The sequence below is a fragment of the Eptatretus burgeri genome, chromosome 8 (assembly GCF_056783735.1).
Source record: "Eptatretus burgeri isolate ZD-2024b chromosome 8, Ebu_testis_v1, whole genome shotgun sequence".
Classification (NCBI taxonomy): Eukaryota; Metazoa; Chordata; class Myxini; order Myxiniformes; family Myxinidae; genus Eptatretus; species Eptatretus burgeri.
In genome coordinates, this window is record NC_140968.1 from 107,112,627 (window position 1) to 107,128,369 (window position 15,743).

The 15,743-nt window shown below is 49.0% G+C and overlaps 1 protein-coding gene and 1 long non-coding RNA gene across 2 annotated transcripts in view; one reads left to right on the plus strand and one right to left on the minus strand.

The window, feature by feature from the left end:
* Window positions 1-5,026: 5,026 nt before the first annotated feature.
* On the minus strand, window positions 5,027-10,174 carry LOC147022501 (uncharacterized). The gene is made up of 2 exons (XR_015061275.1): window positions 9,656-10,174; window positions 5,027-6,267 (listed from the first exon to the last, which is right to left on the minus strand). It is a non-coding gene; the product is annotated as an uncharacterized LOC147022501 (long non-coding RNA).
* Window positions 10,175-11,285: 1,111 nt separating this feature from the next.
* Window positions 11,286-15,743, plus strand: part of LOC147022502 (contactin-associated protein-like 5) — a 774,700-nt gene continuing 770,242 nt past the window's right edge. The window contains exon 1 of the mRNA XM_085893466.1: window positions 11,286-11,568. Coding sequence (XP_085749592.1) covers window positions 11,511-11,568 — 58 coding nt within the window. The 5' untranslated portion in view covers window positions 11,286-11,510. The remainder of the gene's footprint in view (window positions 11,569-15,743) is intronic.

Sequence of the window (15,743 nt, forward strand, 5' to 3'; positions counted from 1 at the left end):
CACGCATGTGACGGCTTGGGGAGATGGCATGCATGAGACGGGGGGGGGGGGAGATGGCACGCATAGGATGGCTTAGGGGGGACGTGTGGGGGGAGGGGAACAAGCATCCAAAGGGGTACATTTGTGGGAGGAGGGGGACACAGGGGAGAGATGGCACATGTGTGATGGCTTGGGGAGATGGTACGTGTGGGATGGCTTATGGGGAACATGTGTTGTGGGGGAGGGGAAAAAGCATCCGAGGGGGGACACATGTGGGAGGGGGAGAAACGAGTTGAGGGGGACATGTGGGGAGTAGGGCGTGCGAGGGTGGGACATGTGTGGGTCTGGGGGGACACATGCGGGGAGGATACGTGTGGAAGGGGGGCACGAGTCGGGGGGCTGGAGGACATGTGTGGGTCTGGGAGGACACGCGTGGAAGAGGGGGCACATGTGCGAGGGCTGGGACTCACCTGGAAGGTGGAGACCAGCTTGGGAGGGGGCATGTGTGAGGGGAGGGGGGACACATGTGGCAGGGTGGGGGGGACATGCATGGAATTGCGGGGACATGCGTGGAAGTGGAGGGGACATGTATGGGGGGGGGGTGGAGATGAGACAATTATAGCTGCAGATGTGAGTATTTTTCAGGTCATGAGAAAGTTGAAAAAAGAAAAGGCAAATGGATAAGGTGTTAAGTTTGAAATTGACCAACACGAGCGAGTACAATGTACATTCGCACATGGCTGTTCGTCGATTTGGAGGAAGGAAGAGGAGGGACGGGCTGGTAGATGGAAAACGAGGCGGTGAGGAGGAGGTATGGAGGTGGATGGTGGAGGAATGGACAGGAACAGGAGTTTGGAAGGTATAGGATGAGATGAAAGGTGTTGAGTACAAGGTGAAGAGGAGAAGGAAAAAGGGCGTGGAGAGGTATAGGATGAGCTGGAGGGTTTAGGAAAAGTCGGTCGGTATGGGGAAGGGGTGGGGGGGTGAGGGGAGAGAGAGGAGGGTGGAAGGGCGAATCTCAACAATAGGCGATGCGATTTGCATCTAAAATGATGAGAGGGGCTGTTTGTTGTTTCCATGCCAACCGTGGACCAGATCTCCAAATCTCATATGCAGCTACTCCGTGGATTCCTCTATTATCGAACAATGTCCTTGTAGTTCATGTCCAAAGTATACTGGTGTATCCTAATGTCTTTTTCCAGCACGTTATTTACTTATGAGCCCCCTTGATGGGTCTCAGATATGCCGATCAAATAATTCATCTTCGTTATTAGCATAATTTAGCCTGGTGTTGGCTTAATGGTTAGGGTGGTGGCTTGTGGCTTGGGATCCTCGGGTCCTGAGTTCAAGCCATGTTGGCCGCAGAATTAACACCAGGGGATTGACTCAGCCTGTCATCCTTCTGAGGTAGGCGAAATGAGTACCAGTGAACTGGTAATAAGGGCACTACATCAGTGGCATATCCGTGCGCCTAACCAATGATGCAACCAGCAGCCAAAAGGCTGCACACGAAGGGATGGGTTGTTGACGGATTTATTAAAATCTGGTATTGGTGTGGCGCAAGCATGATGGGCCGAATGGCCTCCTCCTGCGCATACTTTCCTTGTAATTTCCTTGTTATTCTCCGTATATATTGGTTGTAAATGTCTAAAACAGTTTACAATATTGAATGGTGAGCCAAAGTAAGCTTGCTACAGATTTATTCAATTTGCATTTACATTCTATGATAGTAGCTGCAGTTCGCTGGGATGTACACCTACCCAATTTCCTTGTGGCCCGTAAGTGGGTTCTGTCATGGTGTGGTGTCAGGAGTGGGATACAGTGTTCCACAAAGTGTGGAGTCGGTATGGGTTGGTGGAGGTGAGAGGGGCTGGTGGAGGGTTAGGGCAAAAGGAAATGTGGTGGGTCGAGGTGAGATGAGAGGCGGAGGGTCGGGCGAGAGGAGAGGCGGAGGGTTGGAGCGAGAGGAGAGGCGGAGGGTCGGAGCGAGAGGAGAGGCGGAGGGTTGGAGCGAGAGGAGAGGCGGAGGGTCGGAGCGAGAGGAGAGGCGGGGGGTCGGGCGAGAGGAGAGGCTAGTTTGAGGGGACAGTTCGATGATATGGTTCTGGGGGACGGTTTGTGGGGACGGTACGAGAGGTCGGTTGGAGGGGATGGTTTGAGGGGATTGTTGGAGGGGACGGTTGGAGGGGTCGGTTTGAGGGGATAGTTCGAAGGGTCGGTTGGAGGGGACGGTTGGAGGGGTGGGTTCAAGGAGTCAGTACGAGGAGTCTGTTCGAGGAATCTGTTCAAGGGATCGGTTCGAGGGGTCAGTTCTAGGTTTCGGTTCTAGGGGACGGTCCGAGGGGACGGTTCGAGGGGTCGGATTGAGATAATGGTGGTCGTCCAGCGGAAATGTGAAAAAGCATGTTGTGACGTCATTATGAAGTTTTTTTGGTTGATTCATCATCTCTGAGCTATCCTGAATCAGAATCAGCGGGGTGCCAGACTCACACCCTTGAGGAATTTTTTTTAGAGGCGAAAAACAAAATGGCCACCACCAACTTTTGATAAATTCTGTTTTGGCCTATATCTTCACTTCTGATGCACTTACACACACAATTTTGGTTCCTACTACTGTTTTCATGGTCAAGGAATCCGATAATGATAAAATTGAAGGTGTATATATATATATATATATATATATATATATATATATATATATATATATATATATATATATATATATATATATATACATATACACAAGGCCTGTCTCATATTTTCAAGATGGCCACCATTTTAATATGAAAAATTGCGATTTTGCAGTTACACTGATCACTTCGAGTAAAATTGAATTTGATGAACCCTCAAATATTAATACTACGTACAATAACAGTCAATGGCAGCTGAAGTAACTTACTTGCAATGATCAATGAATTGATGATTATATTGGAATACGATTTTTACACAAATATTGTTCCGAATCTGGAACCCATCGCACACAACAGCCAGAGTCCCCGTAGCTCAGTTATTTCGTTAAGTATATGCGTATAGTTAGAATCCATCCCCTTTGTCTAATGGGAATTAAGTGTACGTGCGCTACGAAGTTATTTTAGAGATAGGATTTTTACATCACCAACAACCTCGATAACAACACCGACACCATTGCCCACGTGCGTTCGACCACGTACGTGGGCAGAGATTTTCATCGCCTCAGCTCCGACTCCACCCCTTGTCCAATCACGCACAGAGGGTGACTTTCCCACGACACCTCAGCAAATGGGAAAAGCGCGAGCGACGTACGCCGCGTTCCCACCAATCCGGAGGCACGTCGCCGGAAGGAGGAATGCCTCTCTACTCAGGGGGGAAGGGCCATGAGGATGCTTGCCACACCCCCCGCCGGACGAATCACGAACGGCGAGCAGATCACCTGAGACAGCCTGGCCAATCGGGAGGCCGCCACGAGTCACCTGACAACCCACCATCCAATCGGAGGCGGGTGCGGTGAGAAAAGAAATCGCTCGGACCTGAAGGAAAAAAAAAAGAGGAGAGGACGGAGACCAGGTGATCATGGCGACGGCAGAGTGGTGGTCGACGAGGGTTCTGCGGGATCATGGTCTATGGTCCTTTGTGGTGGTTTACCGTGGTGGTGGTGGTGACCGAACAGTGCGGTGGCCGAGCAGCTAGGGACAGGGGCCGTGGACTCCGGGTCGTGGGTTCGAGTCCCACCAGTGGGTTCAAAGTCGGTGTAACCGCACGAAGTAGGAAGGTCCAAGCTAGCAACCTTACCTCCAGCTCACCTTCCCTCCGAGCTGGGGGTATCAATAAAGGCCGCGGCCATCATTTCTTTTGGGTGTGTGTGTGTGTCTCTGTGTGTGTGGGCCCGTCTTTAAGTTGACATTGCTTAAGTATCTCACCCTTGTACATTATTTGCCTTGCTATATTCGGATAAGTCTTTCCTTACGTGCTCCCCTTGTCCGCTGACTATTGTTAATAAATTCCCCTATTGTTGAATGTACCAGCTCATTCTTTGTCATTTCTGCCATTGGTTTGCCACGGTGCGTATTGGGGATTAGAAAGGCCGTTGCTTCCGTAATTGTGCATTTGGACCGACGGACCTCGGTAACCATCCGCTCGGGTTACACAAGGTTCGAGCACGGTAACGGCTCGTTCCGCTCGAGGCCTGCCGAGGGTGTGGTTCCCCGGTAGTTGGACTGCGTGGGTATTTAAGTATATTGAAGTTGGCAATTAACCCGACTCCACACGGTCGAATTATTGACGATTCATGGTCCTGTAAGGGACTCGTACCTTTGGGTCACGACCTAAATTGCACTTTGTTTTAGGCTACATTTAGGACCACTTTTTGCGCTGGAAGTGTTGTGTGTAAGTTGAGTTGATGTTTTTGACTTGAATCATCACCTGCGCGACTGGATCTCGTCATTTGTTTCATGCTGATTTTCATGTACCTGTCAAAGCACGTATACGTCACAACACTCCAGGTGGTAGTTGATGGTTTCCATGAAGTTGATCACATAATCATCAACTGTACCATTTGTGGGCCAATGCACATTCCATAACATGGCACATCCATCGATGATGACAGCATCTGGAACACCTTGGATTCTACTTGATTGCTCAACTTGGAGTTTCGTCTTCAGGATTGCTTTCGACTGAGCCCGCATCGCACCGCTCTCATTAAACAAGGAGGCTGGGACAGGGGACAGTTCATAAGAGAGGACATCCTTGATATCAATATCCCTGTATTGTTGGGGACATATGACTCGGGTGTAGATCAATTCAGTATCATATACTGGGCTTCCATCCAGGTTGATGCTCTTCTTGATCAAAGTCATCAGGGTCACTTTCTTGGTTAGTGTCTTGTTGAAGCTTGTTGGCCATCCAGATTCAAATTCCATCATCTGTTATCGTCCAATCTTGAGAGAATCATCAATGTTTACCTTGACTGTCGCATGAAACATACAGGGTGTCCCCCCAAAAAATATACAACTTTTCATCTGCAAAGAGGATGGTCATAACATATATTAAAAAAAAGATATATGGCTGGATAAAAGGTGAAAGGTTGAAGTTTATTGTACCAATGTCAAAATTGCCACCAAAATTTAAATTTTGGTTTAGAATCGTCGTTTTCTTTTTGACCACATGTTCGACGTAGGCTCCACGTTGTCCGATCACTGCCTGCAAACGCGTTGTCATGTTCTCCATCACTTTGGGAAACGTTTCCTGAGGAATGTTCTGGATTTCTCGGTGGATGTTTTCCTTCAGCTGATCAAGAGTCTGAGGCCGAGGGTTTCCATAGATCCTCTCCTTGAGATACCCCCACAAGAAGAAGTCTGGAGGAGTAAGGTCAGGGGAATACCATGGCCACTCAATGTCTTCGTAGAGGGAGATAAAGCGGCCCTCAAAATGTTGGTTGAGAAAACGCCTTGTTTCCCTGGCTGTATGGGGCAGTGCCCCATCCTGCTGGAACCACTGGGTTCTCATCTGGATCAGGTTGTTTCTCCTATGGGCCTGAGTACGTAACTCAGGCAGATAGAATTCCTGAATCATTTCGCGATAGTTCCTCTGGTTTACCGTGCAAGTGCGTCCCTGGTCATCTTCAAAGAAGTATGGACCAATTATCCCATACCAAACAACCGCCACCCACATGGTGATTTTGAGAACAGATCTAGGCACCAGTTCAGTTGATGCATTACCAGGATTTTCAGTTCCCCAGTACCGAAAGTTTTGCTTGTTTTCCTCCCCGGACAAGTGAGCATGGCATTCGTCCATCATGTGAAGTTTTTTGAGGAAGTCTGCATCTTCCTCCAACTTTCCTGAGAACCAATTTGCAAAGTCGAGTCATTTGCGTTTCTATTGATCAGTAAACACCGTTTCCATTTGAATTTTGTCTGGAAAGGCATGAATGTCTTGGGGAAGGATCCTCTGAACGGTACTCTTATGAATGTTTGTCTCCGCAGAAAGTCGTCAAATCGATTTTTTTGGACTCTGAACGACCGCCTGTCTCACCATTTCCACATTTTCTTCACTACGACCTGTCCTCTTCCGACCACTGTGACCCTTGTGAAGGACACAGATGGTTCCCACATTGGTAAACTTTGCGATGGTGCACTTTATTGTCCGAAAGTTTGGTGCATGGCGCAAGTGGATACCGAAATGTCTCGAGTAAAGACGTTGCACCTGTATGACACTTTTTGTCCGGTGCCAAAGTTCAACAATTTTCGTCCGTTGTACGGTCAGTCTTGGCATTTTTCTGGCGCTTGCTTGGTATCAAAATAAACTTCAGGGTCTCTGCAACAAGAAATGAAGCATTAGTGACAAAATTACTGCTTTTTTTTAGGATCAAACAATGCATTTTAAAAGTTGTATATTTTTTTGGGACACCCTATAGTAGTAGACACCAAAATTGTGTTAGTAAGTGCATTAGAAGTGAAGATTTAGCCTAAAACAGAATTTATCGAAAGTCGGTGGTGGCCATTTTGTTTTTCGCCTCCAAAAAAAATTCCTCAAGGGTGGGAGTCTGGCACCCGGCTGATTGTGATTCAGGATAGCTCAGAGATGATGAATCAACCAAAAAAACTTAATAATGACGCTAAAGCACACTTTACCCTGAAATGGCTGTTTGGCATAGACACTATGGAGGGTCGGTTCAAGGGGACGGTTGGAAGGGTCGGTTTGAGGGGACCATTGGAGGTGACTATTTGAGGGGTCAGTTCGAGGGGTCGGTTGGAGGGGTGGGTTCAACAGGTTGGTTTGAAGGGACAGTTCGAGAGTCGGTTCTAGGGGACAGTTCTGGGGGTCGGTTCTAGGGGTCAGTTTGAGGGGACGGTTTGAGGGGATGGTTCTTGGGGACGGTTCTCGGTGTCGGTTCAAGGGGACGGTTCGAGGGGTCAGTTCGAGGGGATGGTTCTCAGTGTTGGTTCCAGGGGACGGTTCCAGGGGTCGGTTTGAGGGGTTGGTTCGAGGGGACGGTTCTAGGGGCCGGTTCGAGGGGATGGTTCGAGGGGACGGTTCGAAGGGTCGGTTTGAGGGGTCGGTTCGAAGGGACGGTTCTAGATGTTGGTTCGAAGGGTCGGTTCAAACGGACGGTTCTAGGTGTCAGTTCGAAGGGACGGTTCTAGATGTTGGTTCGAAGGGTCGGTTTGAGGGGACGGTTTTAGGTGTTGGTTCTAGGTGTTGGTTCTGGGGGTCAGTTCTAGGTGTCGGTTCTAGGGGTCGGTTGTTTGGTGTCTGTTCTGGGGGTCAGTTTTTTGGTGTCAGTTCTAGGTGTCGTTTGTAGGGGTTGGTTCTAGGTGTCGGTTCTAGGTGCTGATTCGAGGTGTTGCTTCTCGGTGTCGGTTTGAGGTGTCGGTTTGAGGTGTCGGTTCTAGGGGTCGGTTCTAGGGGTCGGTTTGAGGTGTCGGTTCGAGTTGTCGGTTATAGGTGTCGGTTGGAGGTGTCGGTTCAAGGTGTTGGTTCTTGGTGTCGGTTTGAGGTGTTGGTTCGAGGGGTCGGTTCTAGGTGTCGGTTCTAGGTGCTGGTTGGAGGTGTTGCTTCCCGGTGTCGGTTCGAGGTGTCGGTTCTTGGGGTCGGTTCGAGGGGTCGGTTCGAGGTGTCTGTTCTGGGTGTCGGTTCTATGTGTCGGTTCTCGGTGTCGGTTCGAGGGGTCGGTTTGAGGTGTCTGTTCTGGGTGTCGGTTCTATGTGTCGGTTCGAGGTGTCGATTCGAAGGGTCGGTTCTAGGCGTCGGTTCGAGGTGTCGGTTCGAGGTGTCGGTTCTCGGTGTTTGTTCTCGGTGTCGGTTCTAGGTGTCGGTTCTAGGTGCTGATTCGAGGTGTTGCTTCTCGGTGTCGGTTTGAGGTGTCGGTTTGAGGTGTCGGTTCTAGGTGTCGGTTTGAGGTGTCGGTTCGAGTTGTCGGTTATAGGTGTCGGTTGGAGGTGTCGGTTCAAGGTGTTGGTTCTTGGTGTCGGTTTGAGGTGTTGGTTCGAGGGGTCGGTTCTAGGTGTCGGTTCTAGGTGCTGGTTGGAGGTGTTGCTTCCCGGTGTCGGTTCGAGGTGTCGGTTCTTGGGGTCGGTTTGAGGTGTCGGTTCGAGTTGTCGGTTATAGGTGTCGGTTGGAGGTGTCGGTTCAAGGTGTTGGTTCTTGGTGTCGGTTTGAGGTGTTGGTTCGAGGGGTCGGTTCTAGGTGTCGGTTCTAGGTGCTGGTTGGAGGTGTTGCTTCCCGGTGTCGGTTCGAGGTGTCGGTTCTTGGGGTCGGTTCGAGGGGTCGGTTCGAGGTGTCTGTTCTGGGTGTCGGTTCTATGTGTCGGTTCTCAGTGTCGGTTCGAGGGGTCGGTTTGAGGTGTCTGTTCTGGGTGTCGGTTCTATGTGTCGGTTCGAGGTGTCGATTCGAAGGGTCGGTTCTAGGCGTCGGTTTGAGGTGTCGGTTCGAGGTGTCGGTTCTCGGTGTTTGTTCTCGGTGTCGGTTCTAGGTGTCGGTTCTAGGTGCTGATTCGAGGTGTTGCTTCTCGGTGTCGGTTTGAGGTGTCGGTTTGAGGTGTCGGTTCTAGGTGTCGGTTTGAGGTGTCGGTTCGAGTTGTCGGTTATAGGTGTCGGTTGGAGGTGTCGGTTCAAGGTGTTGGTTCTTGGTGTCGGTTTGAGGTGTTGGTTCGAGGGGTCGGTTCTAGGTGTCGGTTCTAGGTGCTGGTTGGAGGTGTTGCTTCCGGTGTCGGTTCGAGGTGTCGGTTCTTGGGGTCGGTTTGAGGTGTCGGTTCGAGTTGTCGGTTATAGGTGTCGGTTGGAGGTGTCGGTTCAAGGTGTTGGTTCTTGGTGTCGGTTTGAGGTGTTGGTTCGAGGGGTCGGTTCTAGGTGTCGGTTCTAGGTGCTGGTTGGAGGTGTTGCTTCCCGGTGTCGGTTCGAGGTGTCGGTTCTTGGGGTCGGTTCGAGGGGCCGGTTCGAGGTGTCTGTTCTGGGTGTCGGTTCTATGTGTCGGTTCTCAGTGTCGGTTCGAGGGGTCGGTTTGAGGTGTCTGTTCTGGGTGTCGGTTCTATGTGTCGGTTCGAGGTGTCGATTCGAAGGGTCGGTTCTAGGCGTCGGTTTGAGGTGTCGGTTCGAGGTGTCGGTTCTCGGTGTTTGTTCTCGGTGTCGGTTCTAGGTGTCGGTTCTAGGTGCTGATTCGAGGTGTTGCTTCTCGGTGTCGGTTTGAGGTGTCGGTTTGAGGTGTCGGTTCTAGGTGTCGGTTTGAGGTGTCGGTTCGAGTTGTCGGTTATAGGTGTCGGTTGGAGGTGTCGGGTCAAGGTGTTGGTTCTTGGTGTCGGTTTGAGGTGTTGGTTCGAGGCGTTGGTTCTAGGTGTCGGTTCTAGGTGCTGGTTGGAGGTGTTGCTTCTCGGTGTCGGTTTGAGGTGTTGGTTTGAGGTGTCGGTTCTTGGGGTCGGTTCGAGGTGTCTGTTCTGGGTGTCGGTTCTATGTGTCGGTTCGAGGTGTCGATTCGAAGGGTCGGTTCTAGGCGTTGGTTCGAGGTGTCGGTTCTCGGTGTTGGTTCTCGGTGTTTGTTCTCGGTGTCGGTTCTAGGTGTTGGTTCGAGGTGTTGGTTCGAGGTGTCGCGAATACAGAGAAAGGAGAGTGAAAGATGTCGTTTCTCGAAGGATTAATTAACCAATTATCTCAAGATGACCAAATCGATGACGAAGTTCGCAACGTTCGACACAAAAGAACGAACTCACCTTTTCCTCACGAATTGATGATTTCTCTCGACTTTTGTCCGACTCCGTCGCTCGACATTTTCACCTTTTGGTCGAAATGGACAAAACGAGGGTGTGGACTGTGGACCGATGCGGGTATAAACTTTCATCCCTCGTGGAGAAGAGAAACACGAAAATAAAACAAACAAACAGGAACCAGGAAGGTGTGAGTATCATGGACGACAGACGGGTCTGTGAGGACCAATGAACTAACATGTAACGGACTCGAGTGAACCGAAGAACCAAAGCAGATTCTCCCATTTGTTCTTCACCAGCAAGTTACCTCGTCCGACGAGCCGGAAATAAAATAACGGGGAAAGAGTGAAATGGGACAAAGAATCACCGCGCGCGGCGCTCCCGCCAAGCGTCCGGACAGGCGTAACCAGTGGAGCGTCGAGTGTCCGTGGAGATCGATTGCGGAGGAACGAATCGCGCGAAGATGTTTGATTAAAAACAAACGTGAACAGAGACCCCCGGGTCTGTGTGGACTTGGTCCGTCCTGAAGTCCCTCACTTTGGTGCATTCTCTCGTCCAATGCAGACAATTCTCGTTTAGTTTCGCGCGTTTCTCGTCTCCACCTCATTCCCTCGATCTTCGTCCAACACGCGCTCCCTTTCATTTACTTTATTGTTTCACTTCGAATTGTGCTTTGGGCTCCTTCCCTTGTGGTCCAAACAGTAAGGGACATCGATCCGGCTTCGGAACGCGACAAACGGCGCACCCTGCCCGTGAGACCCTGCCCGTGAGACCCTGCCCCTGAGACCCTGCCCCTGAGACCCTGCCCCTGAGACCCTGCCCCTGAGACCCTGCCCCTGAGACCCTGCCCGTGAGACCCTGCCCGTGAGACCCTGCCCGTGAGACCCTGCCCCTGAGATCCTGCCCGTGAGACCCTACCCGTGAGACCCTGCCCGTGAGACCCTGCCCCTGAGACCCTGCCCGTGAGACCCTGCCCGTGAGACCCTGCCAGTGAGACCCTGCCCGTGAGACCCTGCCAGTGAGACCCTGCCCGTGAGACCCTGCCCGTGAGACCCTGCCCCAGAGACCCTGCCCGTGAGACCCTGCCCGTGAGACCCTGCCCCTGAGACCCTGCCCGTAAGATCCTGCCCGTGAGACCCTGCCCCTGAGACCCTGCCCCTGAGACCCTGCCCGTGAGACCCTGCCCGTGAGACCCTGCCCGTGAGACCCTGCCCCTGAGACCCTGCCCTGTCTTGCTCTCTGGGCTCCAATTTCCTCGGAGCTCCTCTCACTCCACCTCATCTCTTTCCTTCGATAACCCCTCCCCAACCTCAATTATTTTGTCTCTCTCAACCCCGCCCCCATCTTCTCTCAACTCCCCTCTCTCATGAGCTAACCTTGTCCCACCACCCCACCCCTCCCCCAAACCACTCTTCTCAAGTAACCTCCTCTCTCAACCCTCCCTTTTTCAACCCCCTCCCTCAACTCCCCTCACCCCCACTCTCTCAACCCCCTCCTTCCTCTCTCAACCCCCTCCTCCTCCTTCCTCTCTCAACCCCCTCCTCCTCCTTCCTCTCTCAACCCCCTCCTCCCCCGCCCTCTCGCCGCCCCCTCCTCCCCCTCCCTCTCTCCCTCTCCTTTTCTCATCATCCTTAGTTCTCTCTCTCTCTCTCTCTCTCTCTCTCTCTCTCTCTCTCCCTCTCTCTCCCTCTCTCTCTCTCTCCCTCTCTCTCTCTCTCTCCCTCCCCATCGCTGGACCTCTCTCTCCTTCGGACCCTCTCTCCCTCACTCTTTCCCTCCACCTTTCTCTCCCCCCATCGCTGGACCTCTCTCCCTCTTCTTCCGCTATCTCTCCCCGCCGGCGAGCACAGACGGCGCTGACATGCCCGTGTCCTGGCCGCTCTTGCTGCTGCTCGTGGTCCCAGCCCGGTTGCTCGCAGGTGAGTTTTCAGCCCGAGATGTTTATTATGACGGGCGGGGGTGCAAGGGGGGCGGGAGGGGAATCTGTGCGGTCTCCCAGCTGCAGGTATGTACCCGAAGCAGACCCTCACAGGGAGTATCGGAACGCGATTGTCTTGTGAGCAACATTGTGATATATTATTATGAGAGCCTACTGTGTTGATTGGTGCGATATTATGAGGATCCACTGTGTTGATTGGTGCTACATTATTATGAGGGTCCACTGTGTTGATTGGTGCTACATTATTGTAAGGGTCCACTGTGTTGATTGGTGCTACATTATTGTAAGGGTCCACTGTGTTGATTGGTGCTACATTATTGTAAGGGTCCACTGTGTTGATTGATGCTACATTTATTGTAAGGGTCCACTGTATTGATTGGTGCGATATTATGAGGGTCCACTGTGTTGATTGATGCTACATTTATTGTAAGGGTCCACTGTATTGATTGGTGCGATATTATGAGGGTCCACTGTATTGATTGGTGCTACATTATTGTAAGGGTCCACTGTGTTGATTGATGCTACATTTATTGTAAGGGTCCACTGTGTTGATTGGTACTACATTATTATGAGGGTCCACTGTGTTGATTGGTGCTACATTATTGAAAGGGTCCACTGTGTTGATTGGTGCTACATTATTATGAGGGTCCACTGTGTTGATTGGTACTACATTATTGTAAGGGTCCACTGTGTTGATTGGTGCTACATTATTATGAGGGTCCACTGTGTTGATTGGTACTACATTATTGAAAGGGTCCACTGTGTTGATTGGTGCTACATTATTATGAGGGTCCACTGTGTTGATTGGTGCTACATTATTATGAGGGTCCACTGTGTTGATTGGTGCTACATTATTATGAGGGTCCACTGTGTTGATGGGTACTACATTATTATGAGGGTCCACTGTATTGATTGGTGCTACATTATTGTAAGGGTCCACTGTGTTGATTGATGCTACATTTATTGTAAGGGTCCACTGTATTGATTGGTGCGATATTATGAGGGTCCACTGTATTAATTGGTGCGATATTATGAAGGTCCACTGTGTTGATTGGTGCTACATTATTGTAAGGGTCCACTGTGTTGATTGGTGCTACATTATTGTAAGGGTCCACTGTGTTGATTGATGCTACATTTATTGTAAGGGTACACTGTATTGATTGGTGCGATATTATGAGGGTCCACTGTGTTGATTGATGCTACATTTATTGTAAGGGTCCACTGTATTGATTGGTGCGATATTATGAGGGTCCACTGTATTGATTGGTGCTACATTATTATGAGGGTCCACTGTGTTGATTGGTGCTACATTATTGTAAGGGTCCACTGTGTTGATTGGTGCTACATTATTGTAAGGGTCCACTGTGTTGATTGGTACTACATTATTATGAGGGTCCACTGTGTTGATTGGTGCTACATTATTGAAAGGGTCCACTGTGTTGATTGGTGCTACATTATTATGAGGGTCCACTGTGTTGATTGGTGCTACATTATTATGAGGGTCCACTGTGTTGATTGGTGCTACATTATTATGAGGGTCCACTGTGTTGATTGGTACTACATTATTATGAGGGTCCACTGTGTTGATTGGTGCTACATTATTGTAAGGGTCCACTGTGTTGATTGGTACTACATTATTGTAAGGGTCCACTGTGTTGATTGGTGCTACATTATTATGAGGGTCCACTGTGTTGATTGGTACTACATTATTGTAAGGGTCCACTGTATTGATTGGTACTACATTATTATGAGGGTCCACTGTGTTGATTGGTGCAACATTATTGAAAGGGTCCACTGTGTTGATTGGTGCTACATTATTATGAGGGTCCACTGTGTTGATTGGTACTACATTATTATGAGGGTCCACTGTGTTGATTGGTGCTACATTATTGAAAGGGTCCACTGTGTTGATTGGTGCTACATTATTATGAGGGTCCACTGTGTTGATTGGTGCTACATTATTGTCAGGGTCCACTGTGTTGATTGGTGCTACATTATTATGAGGGTCCACTGTGTTGATTGGTACTACATTATTGAAAGGGTCCACTGTGTTGATTGGTGCTACATTATTATGAGGGTCCACTGTGTTGATTGGTGCTACATTATTATGAGGGTCCACTGTGTTGATTGGTGCTACATTATTATGAGGGTCCACTGTGTTGATTGGTACTACATTATTATGAGGGTCCACTGTGTTGATTGGTGCTACATTATTGTAAGGGTCCACTGTGTTGATTGGTGCTACATTATTGTAAGGGTCCACTGTGTTGATTGGTGCTACATTATTATGAGGGTCCACTGTGTTGATTGGTGCTACATTATTGAAAGGGTCCACTGTGTTGATTGGTGCTACATTATTGTAAGGGTCCACTGTGTTGATTGGTGCTACATTATTGTAAGGGTCCACTGTGTTGATTGGTGCTACATTATTGAAAGGGTCCACTGTGTTGATTGGTGCTACATTATTGTAAGGGTCCACTGTGTTGATTGGTGCTACATTATTATGAGGGTCCACTGTGTTGATTGGTGCTACATTATTATGAGGGTCCACTGTGTTGATTGGTACTACATTATTATGAGGGTCCACTGTGTTGATTGGTGCTACATTATTGTAAGGGTCCACTGTGTTGATTGGTGCTACATTATTGTAAGGGTCCACTGTGTTGATTGGTACTACATTATTATGAGGGTCCACTGTGTTGATTGGTGCTACATTATTGAAAGGGTCCACTGTGTTGATTGGTGCTACATTATTATGAGGGTCCACTGTGTTGATTGGTGCTACATTATTATGAGGGTCCACTGTGTTGATTGGTGCTACATTATTATGAGGGTCCACTGTGTTGATTGGTACTACATTATTATGAGGGTCCACTGTGTTGATTGGTGCTACATTATTGTAAGGGTCCACTGTGTTGATTGGTACTACATTATTGTAAGGGTCCACTGTGTTGATTGGTGCTACATTATTATGAGGGTCCACTGTGTTGATTGGTACTACATTATTGTAAGGGTCCACTGTATTGATTGGTACTACATTATTATGAGGGTCCACTGTGTTGATTGGTGCAACATTATTGAAAGGGTCCACTGTGTTGATTGGTGCTACATTATTATGAGGGTCCACTGTGTTGATTGGTACTACATTATTATGAGGGTCCACTGTGTTGATTGGTGCTACATTATTGAAAGGGTCCACTGTGTTGATTGGTGCTACATTATTATGAGGGTCCACTGTGTTGATTGGTACTACATTATTGTAAGGGTCCACTGTGTTGATTGGTGCTACATTATTATGAGGGTCCACTGTGTTGATTGGTACTACATTATTGAAAGGGTCCACTGTGTTGATTGGTGCTACATTATTATGAGGGTCCACTGTGTTGATTGGTGCTACATTATTATGAGGGTCCACTGTGTTGATTGGTGCTACATTATTATGAGGGTCCACTGTGTTGATTGGTACTACATTATTATGAGGGTCCACTGTGTTGATTGGTGCTACATTATTGTAAGGGTCCACTGTGTTGATTGGTGCTACATTATTGTAAGGGTCCACTGTGTTGATTGGTGCTACATTATTATGAGGGTCCACTGTGTTGATTGGTGCTACATTATTGAAAGGGTCCACTGTGTTGATTGGTGCTACATTATTGTAAGGGTCCACTGTGTTGATTGGTGCTACATTATTGTAAGGGTCCACTGTGTTGATTGGTGCTACATTATTGAAAGGGTCCACTGTGTTGATTGGTGCTACATTATTGTAAGGGTCCACTGTGTTGATTGGTGCTACATTATTATGAGGGTCCACTGTGTTGATTGGTGCTACATTATTATGAGGGTCCACTGTGTTGATTGGTACTACATTATTATGAGGGTCCACTGTGTTGATTGGTGCTACATTATTGTAAGGGTCCACTGTGTTGATTGGTGCTACATTATTGTAAGGGTCCACTGTGTTGATTGGTACTACATTATTATGAGGGTCCACTGTGTTGATTGGTGCTACATTATTGAAAGGGTCCACTGTGTTGATTGGTGCTACATTATTATGAGGGTCCACTGTGTTGATTGGTGCTACATTATTATGAGGGTCCACTGTGTTGATTGGTGCTACATTATTATGAGGGTCCACTGTGTTGATTGGTGCTACAT